This window comes from Orussus abietinus, unplaced genomic scaffold, assembly GCF_000612105.2.
Source record: "Orussus abietinus isolate OABI.00-Male unplaced genomic scaffold, Oabi_2.0 scaffold36, whole genome shotgun sequence".
NCBI classification, from domain to species: Eukaryota; Metazoa; Arthropoda; class Insecta; order Hymenoptera; family Orussidae; genus Orussus; species Orussus abietinus.
The window spans coordinates 363,792-384,118 of record NW_019394241.1 but is presented as its reverse complement, the minus strand read 5'-3'; the positions used below and the strand labels follow the sequence as shown (position 1 = coordinate 384,118).

Below are 20,327 nucleotides of genomic sequence, written 5' to 3'. Positions count from 1 at the left end.
TATCGGGAAGGGAATTCTTCTTGGACTACTCCATAGTGGAGGGTTTCGGGGGTAGGAGTCTTGTTTGAATTCCGAGGAACGTACCCAGCGCGATGTTCTACCGAGCTTCTCGATTCCTTCCGTCGATTCGGTCAATGGTTCCACCTGGAACCAGCCGTTAGATCCCCCGGTGCCACGACTCACGGTCAAACGATTCATCAATTTTTCTCTAGATTCGGGGACCAATCGCATCGTCCCGACGTTGTTCCCGTGGTTAAGGTCAAGTGAAACAGGCATGTGCTCACCTGGTAATTCGGTACCCTGGCGTACGTGGGTGCTTTCCTTGCGAATATCGTGCCGCCAGGATACGGTTGGAACGTTCTCGCTTCCACCGGGGTACATAGGTTGGGTTCGATACTTGGCACTGGCGAGAGTTAATTTAGATTATCGAGGAGGGAATTCTTCTTGGACTACTCCATAGTGGAGGGTTTCGGGGGTAGGAGTCTCGTTTGAATCCCGAGGAACGATGTTCTACCGAGCTTCTCGATTCCTTCCATCGATTCGGTCAATGGTCCCACCTGGAACCGGCTGTTAGATCCCCCGGTGCCACGACTCACGGTCAAACGATTCATCAATTTTTCTACGTTGCCGACGTTCGTTTTTATATTGACAGCTGGGTCGAATTATATTGGGTATTGTACCAAATGGTATACTCCACCTGCTGTTTTCGTACAAGAAATATCAAGAAATCGAAGTAAAACTCCAGAAATCCTCTGGATTCATGCTTTCTGGGGCCCTAATTGACTGCAGAGGGACCCCCTGCGCCATCTGTGATTTCCAGGTCAATTCAATTTTCACGCCAAGACCTCGTATTCCCATCGTTTTATCATAGAAGCGCGTACAACACTTTTTTTGCCTTTATCTCGTTCAAATGCGAGTTTATCGATTACCAGAATGTTCTAAATTGCCGTAAAATTGTCCTGACCCTTTCGCTTCTCATATCAGAGCCTTCGATAATTCTATATTGATCGAAATATGAGAACGACGCCATTTTGGTTCTGGTATGGGCTAAGTTAAAAAATCTTTTCCAAAAATCCAAATTTTAAAAGCGTCAGGAGTGATGTGTCAAAGTTTCGGACAGTTTGGTCTAATACCCTTAAAAAAGAAATGTTGTATTCGAATCGACTGATTTGAAGGGGATTTCACCACCTTAACACGTTGAGCCCGGCGTCAGTCCCTGAGAAGTAACACGGCGTCAAGAATCCTATATATAAAAAAATTGTTCCGCCTAAACATATAAAGTTCAATAAAATCGGTTCCGCGCTTAGCGTCTTAAGAAATCATGGTCTCGTCCTTGAACCCTTCGATTTGTTCACCACTGGTGGCCGCGGTTGCGAGAGGAACGAATAATTCAATTCTCTGCTTCTCTCCCAGGTCCAACTATCTCTCGCAAGTCTACCTCTTGAAAAGCGAAATTCCCTCCCTTGTCGTAGTTGTTCCTGGTTCGTCCCTCCGCTCGTCCGTGATCGTAGCCCCCGTCGATCGGTCATTGATTGCCGTGCCACGCGGAATAACGTTATTGGAGCGGACAGGGTCGCTTTTCGTTCGGGAATCGGCGTTTTGAAAAATAATCCGACACTCGGCGAGTGCGGCCGACTGCGAAGCTCCCCTTCCGCAATGGCGGAGGTCGGGCGAAAGAGGCGCGCTCGATTCGCGCGTCGCGCGCATGCCGGGTACGTTTGTTCGCATTAGCATATCACTCGAAGATACGCTAATGCGGGCCTTTATCCCACCCTTAACCATCGTATTTGCCGGGTCGTTAGGCGCTATCGACGGTGGTCTTACTTTAAAGGACCGCGGGCCTCCCGAGTGAGTTTTGACGTCAACGATCGGCCGCGCAGTAATGGGAGCCCCGTTGAGACTCCGCATCCATGACTCTCGTCAGTGCTTTACCTATTTTCGACGATAGCGTTCGTCAACCTTTGAACTCTCCGCGCCCCGAAGGTGAAGTGAAACACCCTTCTAATCAGTCGATCTGAATACAACACTTTTTTTTTAAGGGTATTAGACCAAACTGTCCGAAACTTTGACACATCACTCCTGATCGTCTAAGAATTGTCCTGATACATTAAAAATTTGGATTTCTCAAAAAAAATTTTTAAACGCCCTTGAAATCAGCAACACCTTTGAAACACCCTTCAAATCAGTCGATTTGAATACAACACTTTTTTTTAAGGGTATTAGACCAAACTGTCCGAAACTTTGACACATCACTCCTGATCGTCTAAGAATTGTCCTGATACATTAAAAATTTGGATTTCTAAAAAAAAATTTTTAAACACCCTTGAAATCAGCTACACCTTTGAAACACCCTTCAAATCAGTCGATTTGAATACAACACTTTTTTTAAGGGTATTAGACCAAACTGTCCGAAACTTTGACACATCACTCCTGATCGTCTAAGAATTGTCCTGATACATTCAAAATTTGGATTTCTCAAAAAAATTTTTTAAACACCCTTGAAATCAGCTACACCTTTGAAACACCCTTCAAATCAGTCGATTTGAATACAACACTTTTTTTTTTAAGGGTATTTGCTTGCCATCGATATTTATCCATCATCGTTTTATATCATATAATTGCGACGTTCTCGAAGAAAGCATCCAAAGTCGATTATAGTACGCGGAAGTAATAGCGAAAACGAAGGGATATTTTTTAAAAGGCTTGGAGTTTGCTCATTTAAAAGCGTAACATTAACGTGGTGATGCATCGGACGTATTACTCGTTGAAGATATAATCTCATTTGAGGGTACATTTCATCAGCAATGGGAAGCATCCTTAATCACGTACTCTCTCCGATCCTCTGAGAAGCGTTTGGCTAATGAAATCTGTTGAAAAATTGAATCGTTTCTCCGGGGCAGGTAATTAATTACCCTAATTAACGGACGTAGTTCCTTTTTATCGTCCCGAGCTTAGCGTTAATCAAATTTCTACGAGCAAAGTCAAGTCGGCGAAATCCTAGGTATCGGGAAACGGGGTGGTTATTTGATCGGTTCATCCTCGGCTTATCGATAGTTTTCTTTATGAGCCATCCGTTATATTAAAGTCGATACCAGGAGTATATAACGTGGCAACCACCGAGTCCTACGTAGGATCTCGGCGAAAGCAAGTTGCCATGGTAGAAGTAAGCCTATCTGTGGTCATCTGCATCGTCTGCGACTTAATTCTTTCGGAATCACCCACCTGTTGTACGTCATCGTTTACGCTGAAACCTCTCCTAAGAGCGGTGCACCTGGTACCGTGAGTTATAACCTCTCCGAAAGAACCCCCTCGTGTCCACGTGGCGTATCGTAATCTGCGGCAGACAACGTTATCCGATCTCCAAACATTCCCAAGGTCCCTCAAAACGATCCCCCGGGTCTTCCTAGATCGCCATTCTTTCAAAGTTACCGCAAGGACCTTGCCGAAAAACCCTACGTAATGTTCAGAACGATATCAGAACAACGAATCTGGGAGTACTGAAAACGTTCCCCTGATATGTACCCATAAATATGAAAGTGGTCTAAGTCAATATTGAAAAAAAAAATGAGTTTATCAGTTATTTCACGCCACATTATTTCAAACTATATTAATTCAATGTAATTTAGAAACAAAAAATATATGACTTAGACCACTTTCATAATTATGGGCACATATATATCTTCCCGTAGATAGCAGCAATCAAAGTCGGATAATTTAAGAAAAAAAATGTCTGATTTTTCACTTCATTTTTTGAGTTGGTCGAAAGTTCAATTCCGTTTCTATAGCAATAAAGAAATTATATTTCTATTTCCCCCACTCCTGAGATCTCGATCCTTACTGTATGTAACTCTGTAGCGTCTCGTCCGAATTCAAGAGATCGCTCAAGAGGGCACGTTTCTCGCTCAAAAATGTATCTGGCTCAAAAATCTACCGAGTTTTTTATTCTATTTTTTATTCTTCGTTATTCGTTAAAAGGAATATATCGTTCGGTACTTTTTATTCAAGGCCATCTCGTTTCAATTCAAGAGGTAGGTCGCGCAGGGCGCGTTTCTTGCATCCCTCAACATTGAATTTCTCGCTCAAAAATGTATCTGGCTCGAAACTCTATCTAGTTTTTAATTATATTTCTTCGTTATTCGTTAAAAGGAATGTATCGTTCGGTACTTTTCATTCAAGGCCATCCGTTAGATCGCACCGAAGGGTCGGTTTCTAATGCTATTCGCACTTCCTACTCTCCAGGGGCAACCCCACCGTCACCTCGTAACGTCGTTACCACGTAAGACCGTGATACAATCAAATTAGCAGAACTTAGGGCAGTCCCACGAGACCTCTCGTGAGGCGATAATCCGTCCTTCGGTGACCTTCCACCTCCGATCGGTCTTCGCTATAACCGCCCCCACTTCGGCGTCTAAGATAACACCCCCGTTATACAGCGTCGTTAACGCGCGAAGACTTTATTGAGAACGTATCGTTTTTCGACGTTCCTTCTCTTTTCGGAATTTTCAAGAGCTACCGTTCCACCTACTCGCCCCATTCACGAAGAATCAAAACTTGAAGCAGACCCGTGGCCCTAAGACGCGACGATCCCGCCCTCTCGGTATTTAACCCCAACCACCCATTATGCGGCATCGCGTGAACCCCGCTCCTCTACCAAAAATTATTCTCTATTTACCGAAATTGCCACCCTGCGTCACGTCACGTGGTAATTCGCGTGGAGCACCCTTTGCGGTCTTTCCTTTGAGATCGCGCGAAAGGGTCGTATCTTGGAATGACCAAGGTCCCGAAATTTTCAAGGGCAAGTGTCGCACCCAGTCGCGAAGGATCGCGGATCATGAAATTTAACCCCAACCACCCATTATGCGGCATCGCGTGAACCCCGCTCCTCTACCAAAAATTATTCTCTTTTTGCCTAAAGTGCCACCCTGCTCCACGTCACGTGGTAATCCGCGTGGAGCTCCCTTTGGCGTCTTTCCTTCGAGATCGCGCGAAAGGGTCGTATCTTGGAAAGACCAGGGTCCCCAAATTTTCAAGGGCAAGTGTCCCACCCAGCCGCGAAGGATCGCGACGCGGGAAAACTTGAGGCAGTCCCGCGTTCCTCCTATGACGCGGCGATGCGCGGCCCGATGCGTTCAGGGTCAGCCACCCGTTATACGGCGTCGTTAACGCGCGGGGAGCCGCGGCCGGAGGGCGATGCACCGTTCGCCGGCGTTGTCGGTCTTTCTCCCTTTGCAGGGGCGGCCGCCCCGACCCTCGTCGAGCGGCGCGGCCGGCCAGAGAGCCGTCGGGGGTTGGGGCGGTCGATGCAGCGTTGCCAAGGCAACGAGACGCGTCGGTCGCTACCCCTCCGCTCTACGGTGCATTCAACCGGGGTGCAATCTTCGGCCCGGGGAATGCAGCGGCGTCGAATTCGCGAGACCGGATCGCCGCCGTGGAGAGCGGGGCTTTATTTATTTATTTCCCGGCGAGGGGGCCGAAACAAGCCCCGCGGCTTTTCAGGAAGGGGCGCGGAGACTTCCAATCTCGTTGATATCGCTCGATCGTCCGAGACAGTCGCGGCTTTCGAGTCGGCGGGGGGGCGCTTTATCGCTATGCAAAAGACACGGGATAGAACGGGGTGGAAAGACCTAGGGGTGTGGTCCAATGGGAGGCCCCGGTGGTGCACGTCCCGCTGCACCTCGATTCCTTTCCGATGCACGCACTCCGACCGCATGGGGTCATACGGGTCGAAGAGGTCGTGCCGAACGGTAACGTCTGGTTATCTCGCTGATTCCGGGGTGGGGGAGATTTGCGAATCAAGGCGCCAAGTAATTACCGGGGATTTCGACACGAGGTCGTTTCGAATCCTGGGAACGTTGATGGTCGCTGGCCACTTTTGGAATGGAGGTGTCGGTAATTGCGTTAGTATTTTGTGCGTAACCGATGCCGCGTTGTCGCTTGATCCCCTACGTTATAGGCACGCGAATGTATATAAAGCTGCATATTGCCACTTTAGCACAATTCAATAAAATTTGTTGCAAAATTTATTGCTAATTAATTGCTCGCAGAAAAACCGAATTTCAATTTTCTTGCTCACCCCCAAAGAGGTGAATCGCCAACCCTAGTGCTGATCGCAGAACAGAAAGATGAAAAACATGGAAGAATCGAACTAATTCTTCACGTGGAGATTAATTGCTCCGAGAAGAACCAATATCTTTGTAAAAATACAATTTTCAAACCTACATTAATTAGCGATTAATTCCCACGTGAACAAATAGTTCGATTCTTCCATGTTTCTCATGGTTCTGTCCTGCGATCATCACTAGGGGTGAGGAAAATAATTGAAATTTGGTTTTTCTGCGTGCAATTAATTAGCAATAAATTCTGGTATATAATTCATCGATGAACATTTACTTAATAATTGTTTTTTATTCTGGCAGTGTTAGCTTTATATAAAGCTGACATCTCCCCCATTTTTCGGAAAAGTATAAGAGCAAAAAATTGTTCTCTTGTGCAATAAAATAGCAATGAATTGGCAATAAATTTTGCAACAAATTTTATTGAATTGTGCTAAAGTGACAATTCCAGCTTTATATACATGGCACGCGATACGCCAGACTTTTCGCGACAACTCGAACGTTCTCGTGACGTCGCCTCAATAAATTGCACAACTGGGGTGCTTATTTTCCGAAAGTTTCCTCGAGCCCGATGGGAGACCGTTTCCCTCGTTTCGATGGTGCGACTTTCCCGAGTAAGTTCCCAACTACCCAAGGTTAGTCAGATTTTAACGGGTTCTCCGTCCTGCGGAAGTTCACGCTAGAGTATAGCGGAGTGGAATTAATGATGCATCCGGTATCGATATTCCGTGCACTCGTACCCTATGTGTTCCTCGTATCCCATCTCACGGACGTGCAAACGAGAAGGCATACACGCACCGTCGAAAGATTTTTTTCTACATTTTACACCACTTATTTTTTTAATTTCACACAAAATTAAACTGTTCGTAATTTTACTTTATCTTTAAAGTCTACATATTATCTATTACTATATTTACTGATATATTAACTTATACCTTATAAATTGATATTTCTGGAGCAGAGGAATATAAGTCGATTATATTGCAACTCCCTTGTAAGAAAATATGTAATTCGTTTCTTTTGATTTAAACCAGCTTTGCATTGTTCCTCGATATGCGTCGGCATTCTGTAGAAAAATTCAATGTTCAATATCGCTTCGGAAGTCACACATCACTGGTGATGTCATTACCTCTCGGTACGCCTCCACTTGCACGAGGACATCTCGTTACAGCTGATACGAATCTGTCCTGTCGACGTTCAGTGATTGTAGGCGGCGTTCAGTCTGCCGATTCAATCTAATTGTAATAAATATAAATTGTGTAATGGGTCGGTGTGACTCGATCGCAACTACGTCAATGTACAGAGGTATGTGAGAGCTGAATTTCGACTTATATTTCTGTTGCTCGTGTACGGTGCAATGAGAGCTCATGCCCTATAATAGCGTTCCGGTTAAATGCATAAATTATTCTTAAATGAAAGGTGAAAAGAAAATACTTTCAAGAAGAATGGAAACCGGCTAAGGAATCGAAGAACGATAAATAACATTACATTTTATTTTGTCACCTCTTGCTCCCGATCGTATCAACTATATAAACATCTCTTCGTGCACACCTATAATTGGAAACGAATACTGAAACGATTCCCTTGAAAAGGCCTCTCTTATCAATGAGACATATAATTCATATTTCAAAATCCTTTAAGATAAATTAATATCATCTCGTCGATAGCGTCGTGCTGTCCGAAATTACAATGTTTTACAATTTTAAATTCACAGAAAAAAAAAATATATATATTCAGAATAAGAATAAACAAAAAACCGCGAGAAACGTTCGTCACTCATTATATCATCGCATCGTAACAAGAAAGGAAAATATATTCCTTCTCAAATTCCAGTACCTTTCACGACTTCTAAGTCGATACCGAATTTACTAGAGATTATTAGTACCTACCACGATACCGTCAACCAGCATTTCTAGTAGTACGTAAGGATGAACACGATCCCCTAATTACCTAAGGGATGGTATCAGAGAACGAACTGCTAAGTCCGCGGTGACAAAGTTCCCGAAGATACCCAAGCAAAACACGGAACCACCTCGGCAAGAAAACCGCGCATTCGACTTCAAGACCAGCAGAGTTCTTCCCTAGGAACATTATTCCCTAATTACCTACACCTAGTGCGCCCAGAAGTCGAACTCTCCGACCACGGAGTCGAAGTTCGTCGAAGACGTCCAGGCGTAGCCGAACTTACCACAGGAGAGCTAGGAGTTCGAAACCAAGCCTGGACTTCTCTCCTTGCAGCGACATTCCCTAATTACCTACATACGGGGTGCGTAGGAGTCGGGAACTCGGGGGTACGGGGTCAAAGTTCGTCGCCAAGACGTCCGAGCGACGCAGGGAGTCATCGCGGCGGGAGAGTCGCGAGTTCGACTCCAATGTCTATCCTGGACTCGGCAAGTCCAAGGTCGGCGATCGTACCGAGCGGGTGCGCACCCACCCCCACCCTTCCGCGCGACGTCAGAGGGGTGGGGGGGCCAGGGGGGCGGGGCGCCAGGCGACCCACGTGACCTCTGTGAACGACGTTCATCGATCCGGGTGGCGCGCACGCATTCTGCATCTCGCCGCTGCGGCGGCCGCTTCACACGCTTGCGTTTCCCCGGACCCGCCGCGGAAAAACGACCGCCGTGACGCCGATCGGCCGATACGCTCTTAAGGATTCCTCGGTGCCGGTTAATCTCCCCGGCGAGAATATTTCACCCTCGAACCGGTTCACGGGAAACCGAGCTGGAAACTTCTGCCGGTGGAAGGGACCCGACATTGTTCACCGATCAGCGGAGGATGATGGTATTAATCGGGAGCTTTGATATTTGAGGATTTTTTTAATGTAGATCTTGAATGGATGTCTTGGTATTTGAGATGAAAGTTGGAAATATAAGGAACGCGGGTTTTTTTTGTTTTTTTTTTAAGGTATACGTTGGATTGTCAGTTGAGTGGGGGCAATGATACTTTGATAGTAGAAGGGATAAATATTTAAGTTGGAAAGGGCGAGTCGATCCTTTTCCAAAATGCAATGATTCTTGTGGCGAGGGAAGTTTTGCCGTGGATTGGGACATTATGTAGTGGTTATGTAGAGACTTTTTTTATGTTTGGATTGAAGTCCTCCATTCCTGGTCCTCGCCGGAACGTCTCTTTCGGCGATCCCTCGACGACGTCGCATGAACTCGAAGAACTATTGCCGTATACTTTGGAAGTTGTCGCACTAGATGGGCTAAAACAGTTTTACCGTCTCCGCTACGTGCCCTGTTTACTTGGACCTTCGAACACAAGCTTAGATAGGAAGAGGAAGCCTTCTTACGGAAATTGCCAAAATTAAAAAAAAAAAACATGGCGCATTAAAATACTCTGAAACCCACGCTTGTTGCTCTGAAGATATCGTTCAATGACACGAGACCTTTAGTCGAATTTGATGACGGTGCAGGGATCGTAACGATTTTTTGGGGAATTTCTTTCGTGACATTGTAGCCTATTTTGTTCTTTCTTCGTTCTCTTTTTTTTTCTTTTTTTTTTTACAGGCCTTGGATCGTAATTTCTTTCTTTTTCTCCTCCTTAAGCAACAGTTTATGGAACAAGCCGAGATCGAAAGCTAACAAGAAATTGCCTCGAGATACACATTGAGTGCGTCTTTGTGCGCGGAATGGAGTAACGTTCCTCCACGCGGAACTGCACGTGCAAAATTGCACCGTGACTTAACCTTTACTGTAAACCCGGTCGTCGTAGATTTCCCATGAAGTATGATTCGGTGAACCTTACAGGAGAGTTATTTATTAAAGTAGCGAGCAAAACCACTTCGTTCCCAGCCTTTGCAGATACATCAAACGTTTACCGGTATTTCGAGCATAGCTCAGGATCGTAAACGCACTCCTTTTTTTCGCGAGAAATATCCTACGTCTGTAAGCTTTCGATATTCTGGACAGACGATACCGATAGGCGGGGCGAAATTAAAATTATTCACGCGAGAGAATTCCCGAATTAAAATAACGCGCGCGACACATCGTGCTCCGAATGCGCTAATTCCTACATTACTGCGACATTTACCATGTACTCGTATCAATTTGCATTGTAATTCTCCACTTATTTGTGTATATTGCCACGTTGCATGGTTCATAATTTTATTCTTTTAACACTATTTCTACCAAAGGTGTCAAAATACACCTTTTCAAATTTTGACTTGAAATTATTTTCAAAGTTTAATAATTTGGTCTCAATTAATGTTTTGAGTTTTCGTATAATAATTGTTAAATTTATTTAGCGGTATCATTTTTCTCCAGCTCATCCCATTCGTTTAAAACACGTTTAGTTGAATTTGAATTCGGTAAGGAGTAAATCCCGACTCCTCGATTTTGGTAAGAGGGACCATTTTGTCCTCTCAAGGCCATATTCCAGGAGCGACGACTCCTCGCCGATCTTCGCGACCATCTCCTCGTGACGGTGCCATTCCGAATGATGATGTGACATGAATGAATGTCTCCGAAATATCATAATGAGTTTCGGGCCTCTATATATATTTGTCATAATTCGTACATTAATAAAACACGTTTGGTTGAATTTGAATTCGGTAAGGAGTAAATCCCGAGTCCTCGATTTTGGTAAGAGGGACCATTCTGTCCTCTGAAGGCCATATTCCAGGAGCGACGACTCCTCGCCGATCTTCGCGACCATCTCCTCGTGACGGTCTCACGAGACAATGCCCCCGAAGTTCACACGTTAAGGCGATCCGCGATCCGAGACGGAATGACTAGGCTCTTCCGCTCGACTCTCGGCAGCGCATCTTGCTTTATTCAAATCGCTTCCCAGGAACGCAGTCGGACGGATTCCCCCGGCTCTGGTCCCCTCCCTCTCCAGCAGACGGACCGGGAATCGCGGAATCCCAGAATCCGGGAACTGCGGGGTCGGAAGTGGGACGTGCTTCCCCTGGGGGAGCGTTCACCTCGCGAGGTAGCGCCGCGAGATATCGCGAGCTCAGATCGAAATTCCTGCACGAGCGAGACGCGCCTTTCGACGCCCGAACGGAACGGCGACGCCCTTTTGGGTCAGGGATTTTCTAAAGTGGTTGCCGCGCCGCGACTTTCTGTCTTTTAGAATTCGTTTCAGCTTGGATTTTACTATATTACCCGTTGAAGCGTCTTATAAGTGCATATAATTATATGACGTATTTCAATTATCAATGCATACATACATATGTATATATGTATTGCGTACATAAACATACTGTAAATACATAATACACAATAATGTAGATCATATTACAACATTGAATTGTCCTTTCCTTCAGTACGTGACGTTGCGGGACTTGATCTTACCATTTAGAAAAGAACATTTGTATGCGCGGTAATTTATTTATAAATAAATACAACGTAACGTTGTAGAACATATGAGATACGTTCGTTTTATTTCCTCGATGGTGCGGAACGTCGGAAAATCGGGAAGAACTCCAGGAGTTTCGCTGAGAGCGCGGTAACCTCCTACCTCGCGCCCTTGAACCTTCCGAAATTCATGGGATCAGGGAATAAATTCAACGAGCTATGGGCGGGATGCACTCTTTTGCACGTGTCAAAGCGATCGGATTAAAGGGAAGTAGAGGACGTGTCGGAAAGGACATGGACAGGGAGAGGAAAGGGAGTCCTGACATGTAAATAGCCCCCTTCATCCCTCTGAAAACCGATCTGGGAATGGCGCCGCCTTCCCTGGAGTCTGCATTTTGATGGCCACGAGTAAACGGTGCTCGATCCGTACTTTACCCTGTCGTTTACGGCCCGACAGGTTCGTTGATTTGCACCGATTTCGCGCGTTTTCTCTAGCCTAACTTTCCGAAACTCGCCTCCTAGTCCCGGCTATCCCGTGGTTCCCTGGGTTGTCATTTCCACTTCGGAAGGTGCTCCACTCGGTTTTCCAGCTTTCAATTTACGGTTACAGAACTCCGTGTTCCAACGTTGAGCTTTTCAGGGCGTTCGATTTGTATGTATTCCAGGTTTAGGAATGGTTTTTCAAACTGGATTCAGAGTTCGCCATTGCGCACGTACAATGGACCGGTGCAATTGAAAAGTGACACAATTGGGCTTTGAATGTACAATAATTGACGTTGTCATTGCAAATACCCTGCTATACGAATATTTTCCCCTTTTCATTGTGTATATAAAATAAATATTCGGGATGGTAAAAACACGTTGTAAAGGTCGGACTGAAAATTAAGTCGATCGATCGCGTAAGGTCAGCTGAACATTTTACGGATCTTAGTCTAGGTTGATTGTACCACGTTTCACGTCGGCTAACTATTTGGAAAGATCGTATAGTCACGTAGTTGATTTGCATTTATCAAGTCATCCAGCACAGTAGCGAGTACCTAGGCAATAACCTGGAATCGTTTGTTTGCAGGGATGCCGGTTGACTGAAGATGGCCTCACCGACACCCTCGCTGGAATCGCGCGCAAATTCCCTCGGCTCCTTGGCCTCGCTGTCCCCCTTGACGGTGAGCGACAGCTCGCCACCAGCCAGCGACTCCGCGATCTGCGACGTCGACAGTTGCGACCTCTGCCTGGACGCGAAACCCGGGGACGCGCCCTGTCCGCACTGCTGCCGCCTGGGGGGTGGAGGCGTGCGTTGCACCGGCTGCAAGTCGACCGAATCGGACGCTGTAGCGCGTTGCTTCGACTGCGCCAATTTCCTGTGTCCGAACTGCGTGATGGCCCACCAGTACATGCACTGCTTCGAGGGCCACCGGGTCCTCAACCTGGCCGAGTCGAAGGTGGAGGAACCGAAGAGCAACTTGGTGATCAACGGAGGCAACGGGGAGAAGGCCCTCTTCTGCCTCCGACACAAGACGGAGCTGCTAAAATACTTCTGCAGAGCGTGCACCGTTCCGGTGTGTAAGGAGTGCACGATCACGGACCACCCCGGACCGCTGCACGACTGCGCCCACATCTCCGAGGTGGGGCCCCAACAGCTGGAAGCGGTAGCGAGGGCGGTGCAGGAATGCAGGGCCAAGGCCGCGGACGTGAGGAGTGCGGTCAAGGCCGCGGACCACGGGGCGGCCAGACTCCAGGTCCAGTACCACAAGGCCCAGAACGAGATCAACGACACCTTCCAGTTCTATCGGTCGATGCTCGAGGAGCGCAAGCAGGAACTCCTCAAGGAGCTCGAGTCGGTCTTCTCGGCTAAGCAGATCTCCCTCGGAATCGTGACGCAGAAGGCCAACGAGACCGCCGACAAGATCCAGCAGACCTGCGAGTTCGTCGAACGGTTGACCAAGTACACCACCGTGACCGAGGTGCTGATGGTGAAGAAGCTCCTCGACTCCAAGCTACAGCAGCTGCTCAGTTACACGCCGGACGTGGCCAGCCAGACTGCGGACCTCGAGTTCGTGAGCAACTATCAGGCGATCCAGGTCGGCGTGAGGAACACCTTCGGGTACATCCGCAGCAGCAGCGAGGGCAACGCGGGGCCCAGCAAACAGCCGCCCATCGCGCGGCCCACCGCCCTCTCGAGCGGAAGCAGCAGCGCCGGAAGCGGACCCGGCAGCGCCGGCTCCCTCGGCGGTCTTCTCCTCGACCGGCCCTACAGCAACGGCCTGGTTTCCTCCAACTCGAACTGCGTCTCCTCGACCTCGCCCTCCTCGTTCGAGAGCAACGTCATCTCCAAGAGGTTCAGCTCGGCGAACAGCCTCGGTCCCTTCTCGACGACCATCAGCGACCTTAACCTGAACGGCATGAATAACCCCTACGAGAAGTGGAGCAACGGCGGCAGCGACACCTTCCCCGTCGGAGCGAACGATCACTTCCCGATGCCGGCCGCGCCCGCCGACTCCGTCCTCGACCTGACCTCGAAGCTCGTGCCCGCGGCCATCTTTCCGCTCAAGTCGCAGATCAAACGACAAAAGATGATTTACCACTGCAAGTTCGGCGAGTTCGGAGTGCTGGAGGGCCAGTTCACGGAGCCCTCGGGGGTGGCGGTGAACGCCCAAAACGACATCATCGTAGCGGACACCAACAACCACCGCATCCAGATATTCGACAAGGAGGGCAGGTTCAAGTTCCACTTCGGCGAGTGCGGTAAGCGGGACGGTCAGCTGCTCTACCCGAACCGCGTGGCCGTGGTCCGCAACTCGGGCGACATCATCGTCACCGAGCGCTCGCCCACCCACCAGATCCAGATCTACAATCAGTACGGCCAGTTCGTGCGGAAGTTCGGGGCGAACATTCTCCAGCACCCCCGAGGCGTTACCGTCGACTCGAAGGGTCGCATAGTGGTGGTCGAGTGCAAGGTGATGCGCGTCATCATCTTCGATCAGGCCGGCAACGTCCTCCAGAAGTTCGGGTGCTCAAAGCACCTGGAGTTCCCCAACGGCGTGGTCGTAAACGACAAGCAGGAGATATTCATAAGCGACAATCGCGCCCACTGCGTAAAGGTGTTCAACTACGAGGGCGCCTACCTGCGCCAAATCGGTGGCGAGGGCATCACGAACTATCCGATCGGCGTGGGCATCAACGCCGCCGGAGAGATCCTGATCGCCGACAATCACAACAACTTCAACCTGACCATCTTCACCCAGGACGGCCAGCTGGTCTCCGCCCTCGAGAGCAAGGTCAAGCACGCCCAGTGCTTCGACGTGGCCCTCATGGACGACGGGTCCGTCGTGCTGGCCAGCAAGGACTACCGACTCTACATCTACCGCTACGTCCAGGTCCCGCCGATCGGCATGTAGAGACGATCGTCCCGAACGTAGGCGAGCCACCGCGCGCGCTCAGGCTCGACGACCGGCTCGCTCGCCGATCGCTCGCCGACCGAAGAACCGCCGGCATGGCCTTCGTTCAGGACACGGCCCCAGAAGTCAGGGGGCGCGAGAGAGGGCACCTCGGTGCGCGGCCGCCCTGGCGAAGGACCCGCGCCCTGCCAGCTCGCGCCTCGCCGAACTAACGCGAGGAGGACGCGTGCGTCGGATCCGACGCGAGACGACCACGGAGACTACTTACGCACCGAACATTTTACATACACACACTTACCCCCGTATATACTTACTTACATACACGCACACGCGCGAAACTTACTTGTTAATGTTGTTATAACTGAAAATACTGTTGTTGTTGTTTAGTTGTAGAGCTCGCCGCCGCTAGTCACTTTTTTCCTTCCCCGCCCCTCGCCCCACCCCGTCTCCCTATAAAGTCCCGCGCTCCTTTTGCCCCACCGCCATCGCTCTCGAACCCCGATCATCCCCGACCATCCCCGTCCTTTTCGGCTTCGAGATAAGTTCCCGTCACGGTTCTATCGCGCGCTACGCGTCGTTCCTCGCACCCTGGTCTCGTCCCTCGATCGGCCAATCGATCCCTCCACCCTTCCGCGCGATCGACGGACTCGATCCCGACCCGCTCCCCCGACACCCTCTCCTAGACCCACACGCGCGCAACGCCGTCGTCGTTCCTAGGTGATCAAGTGTATTTAACGAGTTAACAACCTGGATACGACGGAGATCAGCGCGAGGTGCATTTACGAAGTACGATCTATATATCCGTATGGACACGTATACGTGTATCTCTGCATATATTTGTCCATATATATATATGTATGTATATGTATTTGTATTCAAAGTATCGCTACCCCTAATTACCGCGCGCTCGCGTGCGCTACTTGTCGTGCCAGATGACACGTATTTCGGAGAGGTACAGGACGCTCGGACCGGGAACTCCGTATCGGGCACAACGATCCGCGAAGCCGCGTCCCGGTCGACTCTCGGATCGGGTCCTGGACCCTCCGGCTGCTCTCGCGGAACTCCTCGAAGAGGGCGCTTCCGGTACCCGGAGAGACCGGCCCCTTCCGGGTCCCCACTCGGGCACCGCGCGTTCGCCGTTGGAAACGCTCCGGCTCAGTATTAAGAAAATTGTGCACGCCGATCTACGCATGCGCTCCTATTGTTTAAGCCTAGCTTAATTCCTGCTCGCATACATGCCCGGCCGACGCCCGATTTTAGTTGACATTCGACGGCCACCGAGCGATCGGACGCCGCGACTTCGAGAGCGTCCTGCCTGCTGCGTCCTTTTTTCTCTCCTCTTCTCTCCGTCTCTTTCATTTCCTTTTCCTTTTTTTTTAATTATGTAGCTTATCATAGTACGTAGATCGTAGTTGAATTTGATCGTAACGAGTAAGGACTCCTCCTATCTTTCGTTTGCATTTCTCCCCGCGACTTCCTCGCCCACAGCTTTTCGTCGCGTGCGCCTTCAGCATCTCCGCATTTAAACCGTGCTGTGCTTCCGGAAGGTCCAATATCAATTCAACGGTAGTGTTTTCTGTTTCTCTATCTCTCTCTCTCTCTTTCTCTCTCTCTTCATTCGAACATATAGTATTAATATATTTTGTTGGATGAGCCGCGACGCGCGCGGGATGGACCCGTGCTCCGGTTTCATGCATGTTTGCTATTTACAATATTATTAGTATTATTGTATTATTATTATTATTATTATTACTATTATTATTATTATTGTATTATTATTGTATTATTATTGTATTATTATTTTTATTTTTATCTACTCACTCCGATGATGTATCACTGCCTCAAGACACTTCGGGGCAAGGCGTTGGAAACTCTTCGCCACTCGCGTTTTGCATCGCGTTCTCGATATACGGCGGTGGATGAATTCTCAACGTCGAAGGTTGAAAATGTATATTCGTAAAAGGATGAGGGAAAAATCCTCGAGGATCGGTCTACCCTAGCTGGCAATCGGGAATCCTGGGAATTTTCGGGGAGTTAGAGAATCGAAATGTAGTCTCGGTTTAGGAGGTGATCGATCGACTGTTTAATAGTCGCTTTTGGATGATGGACGTCGGCGAAGAAACGCGTCCTCTCCCGGAAATCCCGGAAGGTGCTTTGCCACAGTCCGAGATTTCCGGGAACGTCTGGATGCCTGTTGGATGGGAATTAAAACGAATCGTTGTAGCCCGGAATTCGATGGGAATTCAACGTTAGTCGCGGATGGACCTCTCGGTATGTGGATCCTCCTCGGGTTCGACCTCGTTTGAACCGTTCGAGGTGGCGGATCGCAAAACGTCCTTGGATGTCCTTGCTCCGGATACACGTAGGGGTGCATTACCCGGCGGAAATCGATCTCGAAACCGGAGCGAGGACGTGACGGGACGCGACCGGACTCCTCCTCGTCGGGACTTCATACGACCCCGTAGTTCTTTATTTCGAATTCAAGACCCGTCCGGCCATTCGCCGGAAGTCGAGGTGTATCGGCCACGTCGATTGGTGCGTCGAAATTCCCGGCTTGGTCCCCTCGGTTTCCGGGATACGAATAAGTAATGCGCTGGCGAGGGGTGTCTCCAGTGGATGCTGATCCTGGAATTAATTCGGCAGCACCTCGCGCGACATTCGCGGGACCACCAATTAGTATGTCAAGGACGCTGGGGATGTACTTGATGCACCCTAAGTACGCCCTGCAGATGTCGTATCTCGAGGGTGATTAAATTGAAATATCCCTAAGACGCGACCCAGCGATCCCCCTTTGGATGATCGTGTCTTATCACCCCCCTCGTTGGAATTCGGGACCCGTTCGACGGTTTGGGAGAAATTGATGATAACGTTTCCGCGGATACTCCTAAATTATTTCCCACTCTTCACTGCGGAACTTTATTACCGCGCAATCGATTTACCCCAAAATGGCCGTCTTCGTCTTGTCTCGGGTTCGTACTTCATTCGCATGATCCTCCATGGACGTGTCTAGGACCAATCGATACCTTCATTATGTGCATCTGGCTTAGGTCTTCCAGACTTCGTTTTTTCCTGATAATTACGTTGAAATATCTTCAGGACGTGGTCGAACTATTTCTCAGGGGTTGAGCGATCATCCCCTAAGCCGAATTCGATTCGCGTTACCGGCTCAATGGGTATCAGTAGGACGCGATTCTACGGATATGATGTATCCACGAATGTAGTAAAAAATTACCTTCATTACCGCTCCTCGACCCATCACTAATCAACTAGCTTAGGGTGTCTTGCAATGACGAATGGTCTTGAAATTAATTTCCCCGCGTCTCATGCAAGATGTTTGCTATATAGAAGGCACTTTGATGCATTGGTACGTCGCATAAATATCTTGTGGGTATTCTATTCTAATGGCAATTAATCAGAAATTCATCGATTTGATCTCTTATTCCGAAATTTTTCCGCCGAGGATATTTAGCTTCGCCCTAACACTGAAGAGTAAACTGATAATTAATTTAGAATATCAACGTGAGTAAATTACCTTTGAATTAATTCACCTCATGTGAATTCTGTATGGTGTTAGATGATGGTCTTAATCGCTTCAGAGTGTCTTCAAACGCCAAGTCCACATCCTGGACATCATGCGGTAATTGAATTGAAACAGAGGAAATTAATCTCCCTATCCTTAAAACTAGAGAATTCCTAAGGATTAAACGGGATAGGATCATTAAGCGAATTTCCTTACAAATAAAATACGTAATATTGGAATAGAAATTGCTCGGACTATCCGTTTCGACGTCTTCGGAATAAACTGCCGTACATATAGTTCGCGTTCTACATCTAAATCAATTCGACATGTAAATTACATTGCGCCCGGGTACGGCTGAAGATTCCAAATTTACTGTAAAAATGACTAGGAATTTCATCAATAGCATTGAAATTACGCCTGCATTGTCTGATAGCGAGAATCAAATGTTATGGCAATCGACACTACCGAGATGCACGCAGTCCAATTATTGCTATTGTGAATTTAAATGAATTTTGTCATCGAGCAAAAAAGAATATCTAGGGTCCAAAAGATTTCAAAATTCAATATCGATGAAAGGAAGGAAAATCGAGGAAATGTGGGGTGCGACAAAATGCGTCAGGATAGAGATCTAGGATTATTCGCGTCTTTCGCTAAACTAGAATCTAGAATTAATAAGGATTATTTTTCAAGGTCGCACTTAGGAGGTTCGCGTCCGTCGGTTACATCTTCCAAGCCTTTTCTTTTCCTTTTACCCACGATAGTTCCGGCCTCAAGTCCTCCGGGAAGTAAAGAACACATCCGGGAGGACTTTGTTGCATTTTCGTGTTCCTTTTTAAACATGGACTCAGGATGTAACCCGGCGAACCCCTGGGCGACTTTGACGTCTCCGTGATCTCCCTCGTGGCTCGTTTCCCCGGGGAGATAAATGAAATTTGAAAAATGAAATTTCGCCAAACAGTTCCCCTACCAATCTGGTTCTGAGCGCTCTGGTTTCCATTAGTCTCCCCTTCGATCAGAAGCGAAAGCCGCACCCTTGGATGAAAGGGCCAAGGGTGGGATTACGGTTCCAGTGTCAGCTAGCCGTTAAAAAAAACCGGCGAAAGGGAAAAATCATTGCGCGGGATTAAAGTGGCGGAGAGGAATTGCGAGAAGAGTCTAACTCCTTGCTCGAAAAGTTATTCCGGAAAAAAAAAAAAAGAAAACAACGGAAGCCCGAACGCGAAAAGTGACGCGTGCCTCCCAGCATGCGACTGACCAATGCGTGCGCCACACGCGCCACATACACACACACACAACGGCACACATGCGCCCTACACATTACGGACACGCGAGGTACATGCATACCCATGGACTCTCTATCTCTTTTGTATGGTTTGTTACGTTATTATTTTAATTGATACAACCCAATTGTTCTTAATTTAAATGTGAATCGTATTTTTTGTTTGTTTTTTCTAGTTATTTTTTGTTGTAAAATGCTTTTTAATAATATTTTCAGTTCACATTACGACACGAGGTTTGTCTCGTCTTTATTATTTCGCATTACCTGCCTCGCTACCCCTCTACCTCTCCTGTTCCTTCTCGGTTCATTCGTATTGACGAGAACAAAGCGTTTGGGGATGACAGACTTTGTTCCGGTGCTTATTGATAAGGGAAATAAGGTTACGTCGATAGTATCTTTTTCGCTAATTTTAGATCGTACGTTAAATTATTGTCGCTTTGTACGAGAACCGAAGCTGCAGACTCGATATATATATTTTTTTATATGCTACGAAATTCTTGTACATTTAGCGAAAGTAAGGCAAGACTAAGGGTCCGTATACATATATGTGTATACATGTACGCAGCAAATTGTTCTTTAGATACGCGCAAAAGAAGTCATTTAATTTATACACGCGTTGGGTTCCTTTGTTGTTTGACGATGTGTTCCTAGAATTTATAACAAGGCGTAATGAAACGTTCTATGATCTGTCACCCTTAGCGCTCAAAACGCGCCCCTCTT

General features: G+C 47.9%; 1 protein-coding gene across 5 annotated transcripts in view; it reads left to right on the top strand.

The window, feature by feature from the left end:
- Window positions 1-19,964, top strand: part of LOC105703925 (brain tumor protein) — a 125,409-nt gene extending 105,445 nt beyond the window's left edge. For all 5 annotated transcript variants that reach the window (XM_012432714.2, XM_012432715.2, XM_012432716.2 and 2 more), the window contains one exon: window positions 12,483-19,964. In XM_012432714.2, coding sequence (XP_012288137.1) covers window positions 12,502-14,808 — 2,307 coding nt within the window. In that variant the 5' untranslated portion in view covers window positions 12,483-12,501 and the 3' untranslated portion in view covers window positions 14,809-19,964. The remainder of the gene's footprint in view (window positions 1-12,482) is intronic.
- Window positions 19,965-20,327: the final 363 nt, after the last annotated feature.